The sequence below is a fragment of the Leopardus geoffroyi genome, chromosome B3 (assembly GCF_018350155.1).
Source record: "Leopardus geoffroyi isolate Oge1 chromosome B3, O.geoffroyi_Oge1_pat1.0, whole genome shotgun sequence".
Lineage (NCBI taxonomy): Eukaryota > Metazoa > Chordata > Mammalia > Carnivora > Felidae > Leopardus > Leopardus geoffroyi.
This window is the reverse complement of record NC_059337.1, coordinates 122,658,428-122,681,043: the sequence shown is the minus strand read 5'-3', so window position 1 is coordinate 122,681,043 and position 22,616 is coordinate 122,658,428. Positions and strand designations below refer to the sequence as shown.

General features: G+C 43.7%; 2 protein-coding genes across 9 annotated transcripts in view; one reads left to right on the top strand and one right to left on the bottom strand.

Moving 5' to 3' along the window:
- The window catches only part of ADCK1 (aarF domain containing kinase 1), a 151,415-nt gene that overhangs the window by 63,139 nt on the left and 65,660 nt on the right, over positions 1-22,616 (bottom strand). For 6 of the 8 annotated variants that reach the window (XM_045451698.1, XM_045451696.1, XM_045451699.1 and 3 more), the window contains exon 4: positions 4,118-4,321. The exons of the other annotated variants lie outside the window; for them this stretch is intronic. In XM_045451698.1, the coding sequence (XP_045307654.1) occupies positions 4,118-4,321 (204 nt within the window). The remainder of the gene's footprint in view (positions 1-4,117; positions 4,322-22,616) is intronic. 8 annotated transcript variants of the gene reach the window in all.
- LOC123584144 (60S ribosomal protein L36a-like) lies at positions 12,522-12,883 on the top strand. The gene has a single exon (XM_045451708.1). The coding sequence runs from the start codon at positions 12,569-12,571 to the stop codon at positions 12,881-12,883; it is 315 nt and encodes a 104-aa protein (XP_045307664.1). The 5' UTR covers positions 12,522-12,568.

Here is a 22,616-nt window from a genome sequence, read left to right as displayed (position 1 = left end):
TGTACTGTTGTTATCCCCATTTTACAAATGAGGAAAATAAGAGACAGAGAAGATAAGTAACATGTCCAAGGTCACACAGCCAATAAACCAGCAAGCAGTTTAGCTCCAGCCCACCTTCAAGACTCAATAGGAAGCTTGACTGTCATATGAAGGCAAGACCAAGGGTAGAAATGTTTGGTCCTGACTGAGGGCCACGTGGGAACCAGGGGGGTTAATTTTGTGTGTCAACTTGGCCGAGCCATGGTGCCCAGACATTTGGGCAAACTTTATTCTAATATTTTCATAAGGATGCTTTTGAATGAGATTCACATTTAAATTAGTAGACTTTGAACAAAGCAGACTGCCCTCCCTAATGTGGGTGGGCCTCATCTAATCAGTTGAAGGCCTGAATAGCATAAGACTGACTGCCTGGAGCACCAAAAGTTCTGCCAGCAGATGGTCTTTGGACTCAAACTGCAATATCAGCTCTTCTTGGGTCTCCAGATGGACACCCCCTCCAAAGATGCAGGACTTGCCAGCCTCCAAATCGCATAAGCCAATTCCTTCCAACTAATCAATCTCTCTTTACTTACACACACACACACACACACACACACACACAACACACCCTCTTGGCTCTGTTTCTCTGGTGAAGATTGACTAACAAAAGAATGAAATCCAGCCCTGGCAGAGCTGCCACCTGAAGGAAGGGATGCCCGGAGGGGGTGCCTTTTACTGCTGCTCACACAGTTCTCCACGCACCAGCAGAGATCCCGCATGCAGGCATGCAGTAATGACAGCGGTCATCCCAGGCTTTGCTACTCACCATCCACGCCCATCATCCCCTCCCCCAGCCCTGAGGCCTCCATGGAAGCCCCTGCTGCAGTCTCTGTCCAGTCTCTGCACTGCCCCCACTCAGCACCCCCACCACCAGGAGCCCCTCACACAGGCCAGACGGTCTCCTGCCTCACCTCCCTGCTTCCACTTCTGCTTCTGCTGGTCCTCATGCCAAGAGCACCTTCTCTCTGCACCCCAACCAAGCTTGATAAATGATGGAGGTTCCTGGGGGAAGAGCTATTTTATCTCTTCCCTGAACTTTTGCTTACACCTTGAGCAAAGCAAGACAAGAACATCACCCTCCACCTGTTCCTGTAGGTTCATAAGAAACAATGAGGTATGCATTCCCCCACCTGATACACAGCGGTTCTCTTCCACGTTCCAGTGGCCGCTCTGGTCAGATGGCCCATCAAGAATGCCGATCTCCTATGACAGCCTTTCTCCCCAGGTACTATGGGAAATTATAAAACAAGTACAAGTCTAGATCCCTACCATGTGGAGCTCAGGGGTAAAAGACTAATGAAACACGTGTCAGAGTGCACAAGCCAGACCCCAATCCCCCAACACCAGTACAAGCGGTGCCCCTAACAAAGGCATTTCTGTGCATCACTCTGGCAGCTGACCTCATTTCCTTCAGTCTCTCATAGAATTTTAGAGCTAGGAAAGAACCTAGCTGCATCCAAAGTTTCTAGAACTGTGCTTTCTTCACTAAATACCAGCTGTTTGGGCAACAAAGAGAGAGAGAAGGAAGGGAAAATGAAGGAAAAGGTGTCTAAACACAGAACTGCAGGCTGTTAGTGACTGCAGGGGGCATCTGAGGAGTCCTAGCCCAGAAGAGAAATGTGTAAGGATGGGTTGGTGGTCAGAACCCTGCCAGGTCCTTCAGCAGGAAGGAAAGAACTCCTGGGGACCAGAGAAGTCAACAGCTTGTTCAGAGTGCAAAGGTGTCAGCCTGGGCTCCTTCCTCTGCATGAATCATGCCCAGGAGAATAAGGAACCCAAGTCTCAGCCACCTGTCAGGGTTCCCCTCTGCTGAAAAGGGCCAAGCCTTCAGTACCTTTCCCTGACGCTCAAACTCCGGCGCCATCTGCTGGCCAACGTCAGCACTGCACCTAGACCTACAGTCCCAAGGGCAGTTAGGAGACCAAGGTTGAGACCATTCCTAACCCACTCCAGACCCAGGTGACTTTGGAGACACCAGAAATGATGCCACCTCCTAGAGTTCCGGCTTCCAACTGCTTCCCAGAACGTGTCCTTCAGGACTTAGGCCTAACATTCAAAATAAAAGGGAAAAAGCAAGTTTCTTTCTGGTAATACTAGCTGAGAAACTTCTAAGACACAGACACAAAAAACATTTCTGAAAGATTTCTGCCAGACAGAAGCTCTGTTGTAGAAGACAAAGCACTGGTCTGGTAATCAGAAGATCCAAGGCCTCGTCCTGTCACTCACACGCCCCTCCCTTAGTTCTGTGGTCCCATCCCCACCCCACACATCCCTACGCCAGGACAGTGTCCCTTTATTCGCTCTCCCCTCCACACTGATGGCACCGGCTGCAGTGCAGAGATTATGCACTGCTCCAGAATCACATGTAAATCACAGGGTCCAGAAGAACTGCAAGTTCATGCTCATCTCCCACACCCTGCTGGGGGACCCCTCAGGACCAGCCCCATCTGCCTGGGAGAGGGTAGGGACTGGTGTAAGGACACTAGTGACCCTGTAAGGCCTCTGCTGATGGGAAGGGTAGATACAATGAACCAGCACAGCCAGAACACTCTGGCCACCCCCCTGCACTTCGGTCTGAGATTTAGGGGCAGCTATGTAGTCTTTGAGCTGCAGGTGTCTTCGGAGCCCATCCAAGAACTCGAACCCAGACAGCAGATGGGGATACAGGACAGACTTGGCTTCCTTTAACCACGTTCTTGAAACCGGGGATGAAACAAAGCTTTCTACTGAGGTCCCAGGGCAGGTGTAGAGCCCACAACTGGTGGGGTCCACTCGGATATCTTCCTGGTGGGGAGAGCTGCTCCCCAAGAAGTGTCGTGGAAGAGGCGGGAGGAGGAGGGAAGTGCAAAGTGAGTGACTTTCCCCGCCCTCACACCCCCACACCCACCTACCCTGTTCCCACATAGCCCCTTTCCCCTCCCTCCACCCACAGAATGAGAAAGTGTGTCACCAGGGAACAAATGCCATCTTCCCAGGAGGGAGGAGGAGGAGGAAGAGGGGGAGGAAAGACTTCATTTGCGTCTGTGGGGGCCGGGGTAAGAAAGCAGAGGTTGCTGAGCTTCCCAGCTGTGAAGGACGCCCCCTCAGAACCGTGACCTTGACATTAGCCTGCCCTATTCAGAGGGCTCAAGACAACCTGTGGGGCAGGAGCCTCAGGCCACCATGCTCAGGACCACATGGCCAGGAAGGCCTACAGAAGAGGCCCTGAAGATGCAGACAAAATCTTTTAACCCCATACATCCTTTGGCCAGCTGGGTGGGCCCATCGTGACTGCTGACACCCCAAACTTCTCGTCTCGCTCTACCCTGGCTTACAGGGGGCCACTGACTCGCTCTTGCTTCCCACTCCAGCCCTCCACAGACAAGCCGGCCTAGAAGGGTTAATCTGCTGCCTTCCCTCCCTTGCATCCGCCCCCACGAGCTGCCACATGCCAGCAATGATGCACTTCACACTGTTATTACAGTGATTTATTTAGTTTTAATTGGGGGGTGAATCTCGTGCTATAGGAAGCAGGAGGCCAACAGCCTTGGCAAGAAGCAAAGCCATGCACAGGCCTGTGCCATGCCAATCTGGTCCCCTCTGCCTGGGGTATCTCCATCCTAACCTTGCTCCTCCTAGCTTGTGGGCTTGCTCCCGACTCTAGCCCTAAATTGGGTTTACCCTCCACTTAATCTCCACCACCCAAGCTTTTATCCCTCATCTGCAAAACGGGGTTAATGACAGGTAGGTACCTAACACTGCTGTGAGGATCAGGTGAGATAATGCAGGGAACACAGCACTGCCATCCACACACAGTAAACCCTCCATAACTGATAGATATGATTAGGTTGAACCATATGAATCCCATTACATTGCAGGGCAAAAACAATCACACATCAACTATTTCATACGGTTCAACCATCTTTTTTACTGAGGGCCACTGAGGTTCCTTCTCACCCCTTCGATTTCACTGCTGAAAGTTGCCACGAAGTATGTTTCCATTCCAGGGGTGAAGCCCCAGCAGCCAGCAGGGACAGCTCTGCCAGAGCCTTAGAAGCATCCCATCCCAGCACCCATCGCTCCCGGCACGGGCAGCTACCTCTTTGCCCAGGTCCTCACGGATGACCCGGCGGACCTCTTGCATGCTGCTCTGTGGAGCCTGGCTGTGCAGCACCTTCAGCGTGCTGGTATACTCCTCAGGCAGCAGGTAGTCCAGAGCGCCCAGGTGCTGGCCCACCTTGATGAAAGTGCCCCGGTTGGCACAGCAGAGCTCGCAGAGACGCCTGGCAGAACGGAGGTGCACCTGCAGGGAGATGGGCCAGGAACAGAGAGGTGTGAGTGCACACTGCCCACTGGACATTCTTTCCCTTTCCTGCCCCCACTGGTTGAGGAGCCTGATTCGCTCTGAGAGTACGTACACACACACACACACACACACACACACACACACACACACACACACACCCTTCATTCACCTTCTGCCTCAATGCTCTCCTTCGGTCTCAGTACCTAGGGCCAGCAATTCTGACCTCATACTGAGTGAGGCTGGCCTCTTCATAGGGCCCGATGTGCCCATGCTTCTGGTCTTTTCTCCATCAAAACTTACCTGGCCCAGGAACCAGAGCAGTTGTTCAAGGCTTTTAAGCAAATCTAATCTACTGATGATTCATTTGTGGGTACACTGAGTTGATGTGTTTGCCACCCAACCCTCAGACATACCAATAATACTATCTGTTTGGAGGTCTACAATTTCTAACACATGCTCATACGCATTCTTTCTTTTAATCCTTACGGCAGCTCAGGGAGTCAGGTATTGGTATATTTAAAAATAAGAAACTCAGGGGTGCCTGAGTAGTTCAGCCGGTTAAGCATCTGACTCTTGATTTTGGCTCAGGTTATGATCTCGTGAGATTGAGCCCTGAGTTGGACTCTACACTGACAGTGTGGAGCTTACTTGAGATTCTCTCTCTCTCTGCCCCTCCTCCACTTTCGGGTGCTTGCTCTTTCTCTCGCTCTCTCTCTTTCTCAAAAATAAACTTTGGGGCACCTGGGTGGCTCAGTCAGTTAAGCGTGCAACTTCGGCTCAGGTCATGATCTTGCAAGCCCACATCGGGCTCCGTGCTGACAGCTCAGAACCTGCAGCCTGCTTCTGTTTCTGTGTCTCCCTCTCTCTCCGCCCCTCCCCCACTCACTCTGTCTCTTGCTCTCGAAAATAAACTTTAAAAAAATATTAAGAAATAAACAATAAATAAATGATAGAAATAAGAAACTCAGATGTTGTGCTTATACAGAAATAGCTAATGTAGCTAAGAAATGTCAAAGGAAAGTCTAGAAAACACGCTAAACCTAGGGCTCTTTTAACTCAACAAACTCTAGCAGGGGTCTCCTTTTTTTCTTAAGTTTTTTTTATTTTGAGAGAGAGAGTGAGTGAGCATGGGAGGGGAGGGGCAGAGAAGAGAGGGAGAAAGAAAATCACAAGCAGGCTCCATGCTGTCAGCACAGAGCCCAACGTGGGGCCCAATCTCACAAACCATGAGATCATGACCTGGGCAGAAACCAAGAGTCAGACATGTAACAGACTAAGCCACCCAGGCAACCCTAGCAGGGGTCTCTTCTTAACTGGAAGAAAAGTTCTACTGGGAAGTGTCAGGTGCATGGAGCAGGCAGCTGGGCAGGTCTCCTAGGACAGGGCAGCCTTCAGCCTGATGCCCGCTGTCCTTCCAGAGCTGGGGGGTGGCCCCCGTTGACCACCAGGCTATGTGTCCCCAGTCATCACCCCAGCTCAGCTGAAGGTCCTGGAACTGTGAGGTCCTGTCTTCCTGGAGCTACAGCTTCCGAGGCAGGATGGGGCTGTGGGCACACACAGAAGGTAAGGGAGCCCAGTGCCCTGTGGGAACCTCTTCCACCCATGCAATCAACCAAGAGGGAGTAAACATCTACACGGACTTACACTCTCTTGAGTGTTATGGAAGATGCCGACATAATTAAGCACATAATGGAGGCAATAAACCACCTGAGGAGTTAAATAACTTTTGGCAACAATGATGGAACAAACAGTTAAAGATCCTATATAGTTAGTTGCCTAGTGCATCGTACATAAAACTGTTACTTTAGAAATTAAGAAGAGAACACCCTTGTCCTAGCAGCCCAGGAGCCCATCTGCCCTGTTCCACCACAGCACAACAGATGCCCCAGACTCCAGGCACTGCGGGGCTGTGCCAAGACCCTTGTGGGCACCCACTACTGGCTCCACTGGACACCTCTACCTCCCACCCCGATGAACCCTTGGGGAACCCTATATACACATGACTCCATCCCCCTACACAGAGTATAGCCTGTGTAGTATAGCCCAGCCTTGATGTGGACACCTGGTCCAAGCTGGGCCACAGAGTCTTTTTTACCCTGCCGGGAGGGCACAGGAAAAAGGAAATTAACCCTAAGGGTTAAGAGGAGAGAAAGCTTTTAGATGGATCAAAGGATCATGGGAATGGGGTGGATTCTCTTTAAGAATTTGGAACTGGGGGCGCCTGGGTGGCTCAGTCGGTTGAGCGTCCGACTTCGGCTCAGGTCATGATCTCACAGCTGGTGAGTTCAAGCCCCGCATCGGCTCTGTGCTGACAGCTCGGAGCCTGGAGCCTGCTTCAGATTCTGTGTCTCCCTCTCTCTCTGCCCCTCCCCTGCTCATTCTCTGTCTCTCTCTGTCTCAAAAATAAATAAAAACATTAAAAAAAAATTAAAAAAAAAAAAAGAATTTGGAACTGGGGACTCAGCTGGCCAGTGGCACATGGGCAGTAAATCAATGCTATGGCTGGCCAAGGCCATGCTCAAGCCCTGGTTTTGAGGAAGTGAGAAAGAAGGCAAACTGTGGTCAACCATGGAACTGGGCATTTCTTCATGGTACAAAGGTCCAGGCTAGTGTGAACAATCATTCCCCGAATTCCAACCCAGAAGAAGAGAGATCAAAATCACTGGCAGAATAAGACGCAACACATAGGCATCCACAATCCACTAGTCCTAAAACACATTACGGCCGGGGCCCACATCCAACCGGACTCTCCCGGCTAGGCTGCCCCGGCACCCGGCCACCCTCTCCCCCAAGGAGGCAGGCTCAGCCCCTACATCAAAGCTGCTCTGGGGTCAAGACCACATGGAAGCAGAGGACTAGAAGGTGGGGTGAGGCCACATCCCACTTTCCCCTCCCTGCCCAGGAAAGGCATCAACCACTGTGTGTTCACCGGGACTTACAGCAGGCCAGTCTCGTGCCCTCCAGCACATGGGAAGATGTGACGGAGCCATTCGTGCACAGAGAATGACTTGCCACAACAGGATCACACTGAGAACCGCAGGAGCTTAGATGCAAGAAACGGGAGGACCGGAATTAGAGCGAAGGCTTGGCTCACAGGAGGGCAGTGGGTGTGTGCTGCTCAGAACTATGGCCTCCAGGCTCCAAATCCACCCTTCTCCACCCTGCACTGTGATCCTGCGGCTGCATCCTGTCATTTCTCCTTTATCAGATGGTTTGTTATTAGGGGACTCTGGAGGGACATTGAGGCCACAGAAGAGCAAGGAGGCCCCATTACCAGAGCCAGTGTGGCATTTTAGCTCAGCAGCCGGCAGGCCAGTGGCTTGAGGGTGCCCCCTTCAGTGGCCCTCCCAGACCAGACCCGCCTCACTAAATTTTCCCATAACTGGCAGGCCCCTCTTACGGCCCAGCTCAAGCCCACACCCTCCAGCCAATTGTTCTGACCAGCTAGCAGAGGGTTCCTATACATTAGCTCTGGGCCACACTCCTACAAATTTCACTGTCACCCAGGAGGCTACTCCCACAGACCCTGCCTTCCACCATGTCTCCTCACCACTGGGCAGACCTCCATCTCAGCCCTGCAGGTGGGAGGCCCTCAGCTGAGTTCTGTCCTTATTCACTACCCTTCAGCCCCAGAAGGAACAGCTGCTTTATATGCTTACTACTTCTGTACCCTTAGAATCTTTTTTCACTCCTTGAGTTAACTACCTTTTACTTTTCCTAATTAATCATCTTTTCTATTAACTTTTCCCCACTCAACCCTCTTGCACTGTTGGTGGGAATGCAAACTGGTGAAGCCACTGTGGAAAACAGTATGGAGTTTCCTCAAAGTTAAAAATAGAACTACCCTACAATCTAGCAATCATACTAGTAGGTATTTACTCAAAGAACACAAAAATACTAATTCAGAGGGATACATGCACCCTGATGTTTAAAACAGCATTATCTACAATAGCCAGACTATGGAAACAGCCCAAGTGTCCATCGACTAATGAATGTGTAAAGGAGATATGATATACAGATAAATATATATATATATACATAAATATACATATATAGACACATACACAATGGTGTATATACGTACGTGTATGTATGTATACATATACAGAGAGATAGATATATACATACACACACACACAATAGAATATTACTCAGCCATCAAAAAGAATGATATCTTGCCATTTGCAATGGCGTGGATAGAACTAGAGTATATTATGCTAAATGAAGTAAGTCAGAGAAGACATACCATATGATTTCACGTACAAGTAGAATTTAAGAAACAAAACAAAGAAGCAAAGCGGGGGAAAGAGAGAGAGAAATCAAGAAACAGACTCTTAACTACAGAAAACAAACTGATGGTTACCAGAAGGGAGATGGGGGAGGGGGTGAGAGATAAGTGAAATAGGTGATGGGGATTAAGGAGTGTACTTGTTGTGATGAGCACTGGGTGCTGTATGGAAGTGTTGAATCACTATATTGTACACCTGAAACTAATATTACACTGTATGTTAACTAATTAGAATTTAAATAAAAACTTCAAAAATAGTCAAAAAATAGGGTGGATTCCATTCTAAACTTTTTAATACAGTGTGTGTTATACAATTTACTTACACAATAATCAGTGTGAAATAAAGATACCAGAAATGTAAAAAACTTTTTAAAAAGTCTTCCCCAGAGAGATTACTGGTGTGAATGGTCCCTGGTAGATACACAGGATTAGTCCTTGAAATCAAATTTGAATAAATTAGGATAAAAAGGGCACTTCAGATCAAGAGAGCAATACAGGACTACATATCTGCATGCATGTATTTGTGTTGTTGAAGACCTAACTTCATTTTCTTTAGACTGGATTCACATCTGCATTTGTCTCTGCTGCTGGCAGCCCTCAGTAATATTCTAGGGGCGCCTGGATGGCTCAGACACTTAAGAGTCTGACTCTTGATTTTGGCTCATGATCTCATGGTTCAGTTCATGAGATCAAGCCTCGTGTACGGCTCCACACTGACAGCATGGAGCCTGCTTAGGATTCTCTCTCTCCTCTCTCTGCTCCTCCCATGCTCACTTATATGTGCTTGCTCTCTCTCTCTCAAAATAAATAAACTTAGAAAAAAAGAAGGAAAGCATCAGCCTACTGCCCCTCACCTGTGGCTTGGACCCAGGATACCTCTTGGCACAAAGTAATGGTCACCTTCAAGACACTGTCTGGACAACACGGGGAGCCCTCTCTGGTCACACAAGCCCAGGAAAGCTCGTCAGTCCCCAACTCACCAGCTACTCGGCACACAGCCACGGGGGCAGAGACCATGTGTGTCCCTATACGCTCTGTGTACCTCAGGGCAAGTTCTCCATGTGCCATAAATGTAGATTAATGACAACTATGGGTTATATACTCACAAAACCACCATCCATGAAGCTGAGTCAGCATCTACTGCAAATGGCACCCACATTTCAACTAAAGAAGCTCCAAAGTCACCTTCAACCAGCTTTTAAATACACACACACACACACACACACACACACACACGAAGAACACTGCCACTCACCAAAAACTTACATTCTTTTAAGGCCAAAAGACACAAATGCTGAAGAACAGAATAGGGCCTCTGATCTCCAGGGTCCCTTTTCAGCTCCAGCTCCTGGGGCTTCACTGTCCTTTGGGATCAGAAGGTGGGTCCCATTCAAAATTTCAAGAAACTATTAGCTTAGTAAAAACCCCTCTTTCAGCATTTACTTCCTTAATCTGATACCTTAAGGGGCAGTACCTGCTGGCAGCAGGGACCATCCACAGGGATCCCATGGTTTCTACCACCCAGGAACCTTTCCCCCAACAAGGAGCATGCTCAATGAAAAGGCAAAGCTTCTGGAATCTCGGATCTCTGCATTCCCCTGAATCTACTCCTTCATGCTACACATCTTCAAGCATGCACCTACATAGGCAAAGGCAGCAGGAAGGACGATGAAAGTTAGTTTATACTAGTACTGTACAACAGAAATCGCTGCAATGGCAGAAATGTTCTACATCTGCACTGTCCAATAACACAATGGCCACTAGCAGCTACCAGTGGCTGCTGGCTGCTTGACATGGGGCTACTGTGACTGAGGAACTGAATTCTCCATTTTTTTTTTAATGTTTAGAGAGAGAAAAAGCACAAGCGAGGGAGAGGGGCAGAGGGAGAGAGGGAGGGGGGAGAGAGAGAGAGACAGAGAGAGAGAGAGAGAGAGAGAGAGAGAGAGAGGGAGAGGGAGAGAGAACCCCCAGCAGGCTCCACACTCAGCACAAAGACCAATGCAGGGCTAGATCCCATGACCTTGGGATCATGACCTGAGCCAAAAATCAAGAGTCAGATGCTCAACCAACCTAGCCACCTAGGCATCCTTAAAGTATTTAAATTTAAATCAGGGCAGCTGGGTGGCTCAGTCATTAGACATCTGACATTGGCTCAGGTCATGATCTCACATTCATGAGTTTAAGCCCTGCTTCAGGTGAGCCCTGCTTCTCTCTCTCTCTCTCTCTCTTTCCCTCTCTGCTCCTCTTGGGATTCTCTCTCTCTGCCCCTTGCTTACTTGCTCCCTCTCACTCATTAATTAATTAATTAATTAATTAATTAATTTAAATAATCACATGTGGCTAATGGCTACCATACTGGACAGCTCAGAATTATAAATCAGTAACAACTATAATAAATAATCATTTATTTAGTGCCTTGGTCTATGTACTATTCTCGGCCTACAGTAAATGCTGAAATATACGTGGTTGATACTGTTTTTAAATCTGCCCCATATATCCATAAAATAGATCTTAATATGTGTCTTTAAAGATGACAAAATGATCTCAGAGAGGTTCAGTAACATTCCCAAGGTCCTAGAGTCAGTAAAGGGTGAAATGGTGGTGTGTTCAAGCATGTGCCAGGGGGCAGGCATGAACTGAATTTCTCCACGTGTTCGCACAGTGGGAATGCAAGCATTGTGGGGATGGTCTTCGTGGGCAAGGAGTTCACCATGCAGACCAAGAGGTGGCCACGCACCATGACACTAGAATCACCGATGGCAGGCAATAAAGGTAGTTGCCCAGTAACTCCCAGGTATGACAGCACCTGGCTGGCACCAGGGCGGCCATGGAAGTTGAATCAAGCGTATACATTTAAAAGGCCAATGAAAACTGCAGACGGCCTTGAACACAACAAGACGGGAGTCATAAAACATGATTAATAGCAATGGCTTTGGAATTAAAAACACCCAAGTTTAAATCCTACTTTGCTACTTACCTGCCCTATAACTTTGGACAAGTTAATTAACTTTGGGGCCTCAGTTTCCTCATCAGTAAAAGGAGGAGAAAAATGGTGACTGTCACTGTGATGGTCATATGAAGCAATTAATAAAAAGGAGTTTTAGTACAGGGCTCAGCACACAGTCATTGCTCAACATATGAATCAAAAAAGATGGTGGGGGGAGTGGAAACCACTATTCCTAGAAAAATGAAATTGAAAATAAAAATAAAAAAGAACACTCCGGGCCCATCCAAACTCCCTACATTTTGTTCAGACCAACAAGTCTAGACCACAATCTAATAGAAACAATAGCTAATTTCATGCTCTGTCATCTAAATGGCAGAGCATCCATACACAAGAAATGCAAACAGCGATACAGTGTTATTCTCAACAATGACTTAACTTTCTCTGCCCCAAGACCCTACTTCCTCTACTACCCTAACACCGACCACCCATCAGCTCACTGACCCAAGTGCTGCCTTAACCAAGCACCTGGTTTCTCTGGCTGGTTGGGGGTGTAGCTGCAGCATGTCCTCACTGCAGAGGCCTGACATTCCCACTTCTGTCCCTCCCAAAATAACGGCAGGAACAGCTGGCGTGGTCTCCCTGCCCCTCCTCCAACTTCATTTTCACTCCCAGCTCAATAACTTGCCTTATGATTATCTCATTACCAATAACCTTGCTGTAATGAGTTTTAATCTGCCTCATATTAATTAAAAGCATTGTTATTAGCCAGCTTGGTTTAGAGTTTTGAAAGTGAATAGCTAATAAGATCAACTCAGTACTGATTAATTATTGATTGGGAGGGAGGGAACAAAGGCCCAAAGAGGGCAATTCTTGACTCATGTCTAAACACCCAAGAGCAGGGGCTTGGGCCTCCAAACTCAGCAGGAAGGTACCAAAGTCAGACTGAATCAACAAGCCTCCTCATCAGAACTGGGCAGTATCTTTCTGTGCCTATAGCCTTCTCACAGCCATGGTGAACATTCCTAAAACCCACCGGACTTTCTGCAAGAAGTGTGGCAAGCACCAGCCCCACAAAGTGACACAGTACAAGAAAGGCAAAGATTCTCTTTATGCCCAGGGAGAGCAGTGTTATGACAGGAAGCAGAATGGCTATGGTGGGCAGACTAAGCCGATTTTCCAGAAAAAGGCTGAAACTACAAAGAAGATTGTGCTGAGGCTTGAATGTGTTGAGCCCAACTGCAGATTTAAGAGAATGCTGGCTATTAAGAGATGCAAGCATTTTGAACTGGGAGGAGATAAGAAGAGAAAGGGCCAAGTGATCTAGTTTCTAAGCTTCATATTTTGTTACATTATGAAGACAATAAAATCTTGAGGTTATGTTCAAAAAAAAAAAAAAAAAAAAAGAACTGGGCAGTATCTTTAGTGGGGTTGACTATACGTGTTTGTGACACAAAGAGGAAAGAGACAGCAGACATGCCCCATCAACACAGGAAAAAAGAGAGAGATCGTGAAAGAGTAAGTAAAAGACAGACCCCAAAACAAAACAAAGATTTTTTGATTAATTCTTCTAGTCAAAAATTCAAGACCCAAAGGAAACATAATAAAATGTAAACAGTAGGGGCACCTGGGTGGCTCAGTCAGTGAAGCCTCCGACTTCGGCTCAGGTCATGATCTCACGGCTCAGGTCATGATCTCACAGCTCATGGGTTCGAGCCCCGTGTCGGGCTCTGTGCTCACAGCTCAGAGCCTGGAGCCTGCTTTGGACTCTGTGTCTCCCTCTTTTTCTTCCCCTCCCCTGCTCACACTCTTTCGTTCTCTCTCTCAAAAATAAATAAACATAAAAAATTTTTTAAAAATAAAAAATAAAATGTAAACAGTAGTATCTCTAGGCTGTGAGATTACAAAAGTATTTTTCTTCTTCATAGGTTTTTCTGTATTTTCCAAATTTCTTATAACTCCTATGTATTACATCCATAATGGGGAAGAATTTTTTTTTAACCATCCCTCCTTCAACATCTTCTACAACTATAAAAGTCCAGCTGATTTTTTATTCAGATTTACAAAACAATGGCTGTTAAGGCATGGGATATCAGGCAGCGAAGGACAGTGATTCCTGAGCAATGGGAAACAAACAAGGTGAACTCTACGATTGTCCCAGTTTACTGTATTAAAAGTTTACAGGCCCAGCATCAGGAAAGGGAACCCAAGAGGTGCCCAGAGAACTCCCTAAGTTGAGGAGATGGAGCTGAGAGTTCAGGAAGGCCAAAGCAACTAGGGTTCACAGGACAGAGTCCTGGGAGGAGAGAGCTATACAAAGAAGGAGCCCTAAAGATGTGTGGAGGGCCATCAAAATCCTCGAGAAGAAAGCAGGCAAAAACCTCTTTGACCTTGGCCACAGCAACTTCTTACTCAACACATCTCTGGAGGCAAGGGAAACAAAAGCAAAAATGAACTATTGGGACCTCATCAAAATAAAAAGCTTCTGCACAGTGAAGGAAACAATCAGCAAAACTAAAAGGCAACCGATGGAATGGGAGAAGATATTTGCAAATGACATATAAGATAAAGGGTTAGTATCCAAAATCTATAAAGAACTTATCAAACTCAACAACCAAAAAATAAATAACCCAGTAAAGATATGGGCAAAAGACATGAATAGACACTTCTCCAAAGAAGACATTCAGATGGCGAACCGACACATGAAAAAACGCTCAGCATCACTCATCATCCAAGAAATACAAATCAAAACTACAATGAGATACCATCTCACACCTGTAAGAATGGCTAACATTAACAACTCAGGCAACAACAGATGTTGACAAGGATGCAGAGAAAGAGGATCTCTTTTGCACTGCTGCTGGGAATGCAAACTGGTGCAGCTACTCTGGAAAACAATATGGAGGTTCCTCAAAAAATTTAAAATAGAACTACCCTAAGACCCAGCAATTGCACTACTAGGAATTTATCCAAGGGATACAGGTATGCTGTTTCAAAGGGACACATGCACCCCAATGTTTATAGCAGCACTATCAACGATAGCCAAAGTATGGAAAGAGCCCAAATGTCCATCGATGGATGAATGGATAAAGAAAATGTGGTATATATACATACAATGGAGTATTACTCGGCAATCAAAAAGAATGAAATCTTGCCATTTGCAACTATGTGGATGGAACTACAGAGCATTATGCTAAGTAAAATTAGTCAGAGAAAGACAAATATCATATGACTTCACTCATATGAGGACTTTAAGACACAGAACAGATGAACACAAGGGAAGGGAAGCAGAAATAATATAAAAACAGGGAGGGGGACAAAACATAAGAGACTCTTAAATATGGAGAACAAACAGAGGGTTACTGGAGGGGTTGTGGGAGGGAAGATGGGCTAAGTGGGTAAGGCGCATTAAGGAATCTAGTCCTGAAATCATTGTTGCACTATATGCTAACTAATTTGGATGTGAATTAAAAAAATAAAAATAAATTTAAAAAAAAAAGATGTGTGGAGGGTCCATGTCACATATTCAGCACATGCACATGAGAAAACCACATGAGCCTCGAGAGAGAGCAACTCCAAAAGACTAGGGTTAATAGTACCCAGTGCACATATAGGCCCATTGCACCAGCCAGATTGGAAAATCCAATAATTCTGGAGGCACTTGTTATAATCCCCAGAAGGGCCTTGCCTCAGTAATGGGGAATATCCCAAAATAAACACTGCTCCATTCCCATCCAACAAATATTAAAAGAAAGGCTTGAAAAAGAATCAAACTCTTTCCAAGTAACTGAACTGTGTGTCCCAGAACAAAGCTCAAGAGTATAAGAATACAAAGGGCACCTAGGTAACTCAGACGGTTAAGTGTCTGACTTCCTCTCAGGTCATGATCTCACAGTTTGTGGGTTCAAGCCCCACATTGGGCTCTGTGCTGACAGCTCAGAACCCGGAGGCTGCTTTGGTTCTGTGTCTCCTTCTCTCTCTCTGCCCCTCCCCCACTTGTTTTCTCTCTCTCTCTCTCTCTCTCTCAAAAATAAATAACACATTAAAAAATAAAAAATAAAAAGAATACAAAAACATCTAACACCCAAAAATATAAAGGTACAATTATGTCTAGCACCTAATAAGAAATTGCCAGGTATGCAAAGAAGAAAAATACAAAATGAGAGGAAATCCAACCAATCAAAATCATCTCAGAGCCTCAGCAATAAGAAAACAAAAAGAATTAAAAGGCATTCAAATTGGCAAGGAAGTCTTCAACTATTTGTAGAAGACATGATACTCCATGAAGAAAACCCAAAAGACTCTACCAAAAAATTGCTAGAACCAATATATGAATTCAGCAAAGTTGCAGGATATATCAATGTACAGAAATCTGTTGCATTTCTATACACCAATAATGAAGCAGCAGAAAAAGAAATCAGGGAATCAATCCCATTTACAATTGCACCAAAAACCATAAGATACCTAGGAACAAACCTAACCAAAGAGGTAAAAGATCTAAACTTTGGAAACTATGAAACCCTTACAACAGAAATTAAAGAGGACACAAAGAAGGGAAAAACATTCCATGCTCATAGACTAGAAGAACAAACTTTGTTAAAATGTCTATACTACCCAAAGCAATCTACACATTTAATGTAATCCCCATCAAAATACCACCAGCATTCTTTCCACAGCTAGAACAAACAATCTTAAAATTTGTATGGAACTACAAAAGACTCCAGATGGCCAAAGTAATCCTTAGAAAAAAGCAAAGCTTTAGGCATCATGATTCTAGACTTCAAATGATATTACAAAGCTGTAGGCAGCAAGACAGTATGGTACCAGCACAAAAACAGATACATAGATCAATGGAACAGAATAGAAACCCAGAAATGAGTCCACAACGATATGGTCAACTCATATTTGACACAGCAGGAAAGACTATCCAATGGAAATAAGACAGTCTCTTCAACAAATGGTGTTGGGAAAGCTGGACAGCAACATGCAGAAGAATGAAACTGGACCACTTTCTTACACCATACACAAAAATAAATTCAAAACGGATGAAAGACCTAAATGTGAGACAGGAAACCATCAAAATCCTAAAGGCACAGGCAACAATTGGTTTGACCTTGGCCACAGCAACTTCCTACTAGACACATTGCTGGAGGCAAGGGAAACAAAAGCAAACGTGAATTATTGGGACTTAATCAAGATTGAAAGCTTCTACACAGCAAAGGAAATAATCAACAAAACAAAAAGGTAGCCTACAGAATGGGAGAAAATATTTGTAAATGACTTATGGGAAAAAGGGTTAGTATCCAAAATCTATAAAGAACTTATCAAACTCAACACCCAAAAATCAAAAAATCTAGTTAAGAAAGGGGCAGAAGACATGAATAGACATTTTTCCAAAGAAGACATCCAGATGGCTAACAGACACGTGACAAGATGCTCAACATCACTCATCATCAGGGAAATACAAATGAAAACCACAATGAGATACCACCTCACACCTGTGAGAATCGCTAAAATTGACAAAACAAGAAACAACAGGTGTTGGCAAGGATGTGGAGAAAAGGGAACCCTCTTGCACTGTTGGTGGGAATGCAAACTGGTGCAGCCACTGTGGAAAACAGTATGGATGTTCCTCAAAAAGTTAAAAATAGAACTACCCTATAATCCAGCAATTACACTACCAGGTATTTACCCAAAGGATACAAAAATACAGATTTGAAGGGGTACGTGCACCCCAATGTTTATAGCAGCACTATCAGCAATAGCCTAATTACGGAAAGAGCTCCAATGTCCATCAACCGATGAATGGATAAAGAAGATGTGGCATATATGTATACACAATGGAATATTACTCAACTATCAAAAAGAATAAAATATTGCCTTTTGCAATGACATGGATAGAGCTAGAGTGTATTATGCTAAGTGAAATAAGTCAGAGAAAGACAAATACCATTGGATTTCACTCATATGTGGAATTTAAGAAACAAAACAGATGAGCATATGGGAAGGCGGGGGAGAAGAGAGAGGAAACAAACCAAAAGAGACTCTTAATGATAGAGAACAAACTGAGGGTTGATGGAGGGAGGTGGGTGGGGAATGGACTAGATAGGTGATGGGTATTAAGGAGGGCACTTTTTTTGATGAGCACTGGGGTGTTGCATGTTAAGTGATGAACCACTGAATTCTATTTCTGAAGCCAATATTGCACTGTATGTTAACTAACTAGAATTTAAATAAAAATTTGAAGAAATAAAGAAGTGAAGAAACAAAAACACAAAAAACTCAGAACTAAAAATGAAAGTTAAGAAAACACAATTTTAAAAAACCAGAAGTGAAACCTATATTAGCATTAGTAGAGAAGGACCTTAAAACCAGTTGTAACTGCATTTCATTTGTTCAAAAGTTAAGCAGACACAAAAACAATATTTAAAAAAAAATAGAGTGAGGGGCGCCTGGGTGGCGCAGTCGGTTAAGCGTCCGACTTCAGCCAGGTCACGATCTCACGGTCCGTGAGTTCGAGCCCCGCGTCAGGCTCTGGGCTGATGGCTCATGATGGCTCAGAGCCTGGAGCCTGTTTCTGATTCTGTGTCTCCCTCTCTCTCTGCCCCTCCCCCGTTCATGCTCTGTCTCTCTCTGTCCCCAAAATAAATAAACGTTGAAAAAAAAAAATTAAAAAAAAAAAATGGTTGTTTAAAAAAAAAAAAAAAAAAAAAATAGAGTGAGATCCAAATGAAAATTCTAGAGATAAAACTGTAATGTGTGATGTACAAAATGTGTGGATGAGATTAATTGTAGATTAGACATGGTAGAAAAAAAACATTAGTAATCCTGAAGACCTAGCAGTAGAAACTACTCAAAACAAAATACACAGGGGTGCCTGGGTGGCTCAATCATTTAAGCATGCAACTCTTGATTATGGCTTAGGTCATGATCTCATAGTTCATAAGATCAAGCCCCACGTCAGGCTCTGCACTGACACCATGGAGCCTGCTTGGGATTCTCTCTTTCTCTCACTCTCTGCCCCTCCTCCACTCATGAGAGGAAGAGAGAATCCCAAGCAGGCTCCATGCTGTCAGTGCAGAGGCTGATGTGGGGCTTGATCTCATGAACCATGAGATCATGACCTGAGCCAAAATCAAAAGTCAGACACTTAGCCAACTGAGCCGCTCAAGTGCCCCTGAAACACAAAATTATAAAACACACACACACACACACACACACACACACACACACACACAAAGAAAACAGAATTTTTTTTTAAATGGAAAGAACATCATTGATCTATCAGACAAATTCAAGCAGCCCAGTGGTTGGGAGTCTCCAAAGGAGAGGATATAGGAAAGGGTAGGAAAAAAAATACATGAAGAAATAATGGCTGAAATTTTTTCAAATTTGATTTTCTAAAAAAACTATAAACCAAGAGTTCGAAGAATCTCAAAAAGTTCCAAACATAAGAAACATGAAGGAAACCACATAATGGAATTGTTCAAAATCAGTGACAAAGAGAAAACTCTTAGAAGTATCCAGAGAAAAAGACACATTATGGACAGAGGAACAAACATAAGAATGACAGCAGATTTCTCTCTGGCAACAATACAAGCAAAAGCCAGTAGAGCAACATTTCTGAAAGCAGTGGAAGAGGGGCGCCTAGGTGGCTCAGTCAGTTAAGTGTCTGACTTCAGCTCAGGTCATGATCCCACAGTCCATGAGTTGGAGCTCCACGTCGGGCTCTGTGCTGACAGCTCAGAGCCTGGAGCCTGATTCAGATTCTGTGTTTCCCTCTCTCTCTGCCCCTTCCCCTCATGCTCTCTCTCTCTCTCTCAAAAACAAACATTAAAAAATAATAATAAAAATTTGAAAGCAGTGAAAGAAAACCCAGAATTCTATACCCACCAAAAACAAATATAATATTAAAACTCTCTCAGGAATATATAAAAGCTCAGAGAATTCATCTTCCTGTACAGCAAAAAATGTTAAATAAATTCCTTCAGGTAAAAGGAAAATGATACAGGAGAGAAATACGGATCTATGAAGGAAAAGAGACTAGAAATAGTAACTTCATTGGTAAATATACAAGAATCTTTTCTTATACTCTAACTCTTTAAAAGATAAGCAATTGCTTAAACAAAAATAATAAAGTAATGTGGAGTTTACAACATATGTAAAAGCATAATGTATTACATCAATAGCAAAAGGCCAGGAAGAAAAAAATGATAGTATACTATTATAAGATTTTTATACTCTGTGACGTGGTATAATATCACTTGAATGCAGAGTGTGAAGAATTAAAAATGTATGCTGTAGGGGTGCCTGGGTGGCCCAGTCAGTTGAGCGTCCGACTTTGGCTCAGGTCACAAACTTGCATTCATGAGTTCGAGCCCCACATCAGGCTCTGTGCTGACAGCTCAGAGCCTGGAGCCTGCTTCGGATTCTGTGTCTTCCTCTCTCTCTGCCACTTCTCCACTCACACTGTCTCTCTCTCTCTCTCTCTCTCTCTCTCTCTCTCTCAAAAATAAACAAACATTAAAAAACATTTTAATTAAAAAAATGCATTTTTAATTAAAAAATGTATGATGTAAACTGATACAATCATTAAAGCAATAAAAAAAAAAGCAACAAAGGAAATAAAATAGAACCATAAAAAATATCCAATCTAAAAGAAGGCAGGGAAAACAAGAAATAAAGAGCAAATAGGACAAATAGAGAACAAGATGAAAGACGTAAATCTAACCATACCAATAATGCATTGAATATTAATGGTTTAAACACCCCAGTTTAAAAGCCAGAGATTGTCAATTTGGATAAAAAAGAAAGACTTGAGTATATGTTGCCTATAAGGAATGCTCTTTAAATATAAAAACACTGACAGGTTAAATGTATAAGGATGGGAAAAGATATATCATGCCAACACTAATTAAAATAAAGCTGGAATGCCTATGTTTCTATCAGACAAGAAAATTTCTAGCCAAGATGGTGTCACAGTTGAATTCTACCAAACATTTAAGCAGGAAATATTACCATTTCACTCAAACTCTTCCAGCAAGTTGAAGACAGAATACTTCCCAACTCATTCTATGAGACCAGCACTGCCCCAATATCAAAACCAGACATTAAATACAAGGGGGGTGGGAAGAAGCTACAGACCAATGTTAATTGTGAACATAGATGTAAAAATTCTTTTTTAAAAAAATTAGCTAATCAAATCCAGTAATTTAATAAAAGGCTCTGTTCTCATTACATCCTATCAAGTGGTGCACAATTTTGATTTGTCTCCCTACAGGCAATGTTAATTTTCATCACTTCATTAAGATAGTTATCCACCTGGCTTCCTCACTTAAAGCTACTTATTTTTAGAAGTATCATGTGAGGAAGCACTACCAAATTTTAGAAATAACCAGTTCTTTACAAATTCTCAATTTATTCATCTTGTTTGTTTTTGTGCACTTGGATTCATGAATGTCTGTTTTTTTCAATAGATCACAATCCGTTATTATCATTGTTTAACAGCCTCCCTGAGGTATTCTGACCCATAATAAACTACACATGTACAATCTCATATTTTTTTATGTATGTATACATTCATGAAACTATCATCATAATCAAGCTGGTAAGCATATCCATCACTCCCCAGTGTCCTTTGGTCAAGCCCCATCCCTCTATATGCTTTCCATCTCCAGACAACCACTGCTCTGCTTTCTTTCAGTAGTCAAGAATTTTCTTGAGTTTTATGTAAATGAAATCATACAGCATATACTTTTTTTTTGGTCTAGACTTTCACTCAACATAATTTTTTTTTAAATTTTTTTTTTCAACGTTTATTTATTTTTGGGACAGAGAGAGACACAGCATGAACGGGGGAGGGGCAGAGAGAGAGGGAGACACAGAATCGGAAACAGGCTCCAGGCTCTGAGCCATCAGCCCAGAGCCCGACGCGGGGCTCGAACTCACGGACCGCGAGATCGTGACCTGGCTGAAGTCGGACGCTTAACCGACTGCGCCACCCAGGCGCCCTCAACATAATTTTTTGAGATCCATTTTGTTGCTGCATGTTATCAACAATTTATTGTTGATTTTTCTTACTGAGTATTCTACTGTACAAATGTACCAAACTTCTTTATTCGTTCGTGTGCTGATGTACATTTGGGTTGTTTGCAGTTTAGGAGTACCCATAAAGCTGCTATAAACATTCATGTACAAATCTCTGCTCAGACATATGCTTTCATTTCTCATTAAATTAGAAATGTAATGGTCAAATTGTGTGACACATATATGTTTAACTTTTTAAGAAATTAAACTGTTTTCTAAAGTGGTTGTGCCATTTTGCATTCCCACCAGTGTGGAAGAGCTCCTCGACATCCCCCAACGCTCGGTTTAACAAGTCTTTCTCATTTTGGTCATTCTCATACATGTGTAATGATATTTCATTATAGTTTAAATTTGTGTTTCCCTAAGACTCATGTGTTAAGCATCTTTTCATGTACTTATTTGCCATCTCTACATCTTCTCTGGTCAAATGTCTGTCCAAATCTCTTGTCTGTTTTTTAATTGGGTTATTTGTTTGTTTGTTTTTTTATAACTGAGTTACAGAATTCTTCATATATTCCACACATAAGTACTTTATCAGATATACGATTTGCATATGCTTTCTCCCAGTCTGTAGCTTGTCTCTCCTTTCTCTTAACAACATCTTCCAAAAAGAAGTCATTTTTCATTTTGCTAAACTAAAATTCACCACTTTTTCCTTTACAGATCATACTTTTGGCGTTGTACACCTAAGAAATCTTTGCCTATCCCAAACTACAGCCATTTTCTATGCTTTCTCCTAGAATTTTTATAGTTTTAGGTTTTTACATTTGGGTATGTGATCTATGTGGAATCAGTTTTCGTATGTAGTAGGAGGTATGGATCAAAGTTCAATTCTGCATCAGAATATCTAATAGTTCTAGCACTTTTGTTGGAAAAAAAAATCTTTCTAAACTGAATTGCCTTTGCACCATTGTGAAAAATTAATTGCTCATATATGTGTGGGTCTATTTTTGGACTCTCTAGTCTGTTCCATA

Coding starts and splice junctions, on each gene's coding strand:
- LOC123584144 (XM_045451708.1), top strand. CDS start 12,569: ATGGTGAACATTCCTAAAACCCACCGGACTTTCTGCAAGAAGTGTGGC.